General features: G+C 44.4%; 1 protein-coding gene across 1 annotated transcript in view; it reads left to right on the plus strand.

Moving 5' to 3' along the window:
• LOC119592595 (serine/threonine-protein kinase 17A-like) overlaps positions 1 to 931 on the plus strand; it is a gene marked incomplete at its 3' end in the record, with an annotated part of 209,876 nt that overhangs the window by 153,425 nt on the left and 55,520 nt on the right. The window contains 1 exon segment of the mRNA XM_037941480.1: positions 655 to 793. Coding sequence (XP_037797408.1) covers positions 655 to 793 — 139 coding nt within the window.

Consider the following 931-nt stretch of genomic DNA (forward strand, 5'->3'; position numbering starts at 1 on the left):
AACAATAAATTCAAACTTATGAAGGTCAGTTGCTCTACCATAAACGATGATCGAAGCCAAAGTGAACTTTCCTTTCTCGGAATGTCATGGCATATTAATTATAGGCCATTAACAGTGAGATTGTTAAATGGCGATCCTATCGTAAAATGCTTTGTTAGTTTATACAGATTGGCTTTTAATATTGTGAGGATCTGTAGGCCTATATTTAGAGAGTTAGGCCGCCGGGATGAGGCCAGACCCGTTCTGTATGCAAATGTAAACACACAGCACTAAGACTTATAAAATTATTAAGAAGAAAGAAAACGAAGATACAAAGAAACTTACAGCTCTAACATTCCGGTCTGTGACTCCGAGAGCTATTTTGGGAGTACAGCCCGGAGTGGCTAAAACCATTGACCAAATAGTCCAGTGCGTAACTAATAATTACTTTCGTGAGGAGAGTCACTGACCTAGAGAGGAAGGAGTCATCTGAATTAATTAGCTAGGCTGTTCAATCAATTGACTTTCGAATACCTCTATTTCATTCTTTCATCTCTTACCCTCAGTCTGAGTAGAAAAAAGTGGCTTGCGTAGGTTGCAAGATCATATCTCATGAAGAATCCAGCTGCGACTATCTAGTGATTATCTACATTATCGATCCCTCTCCTTCCCCAGCGCTGCCGGCGGCGACCTGCAGACTCTGCTCGATGAGGACATGGTGCCCTATGAGCGTGACGTCATCAGCTTCACCCGACAGCTCCTGGAGGGACTCGTCTTTATCCACGACCAAAACATCGTCCACCTCGATATCAAGGTAAGGCTGGCTGTCTTGCCCGCGACAGTCCTCTCGGGAAGACAAATGAACCTGGGCAGGTCCTAAAATTACAAAGCAAGCAGAGACTGTTGCTCTCCCGCAACCTTCTCTCTGACCGCCTCGCTCTTTTGCCTCAAA

The sequence above is a fragment of the Penaeus monodon genome, chromosome 30, assembly GCF_015228065.2.
Source record: "Penaeus monodon isolate SGIC_2016 chromosome 30, NSTDA_Pmon_1, whole genome shotgun sequence".
In the NCBI taxonomy this organism is placed as follows: Eukaryota; Metazoa; Arthropoda; class Malacostraca; order Decapoda; family Penaeidae; genus Penaeus; species Penaeus monodon.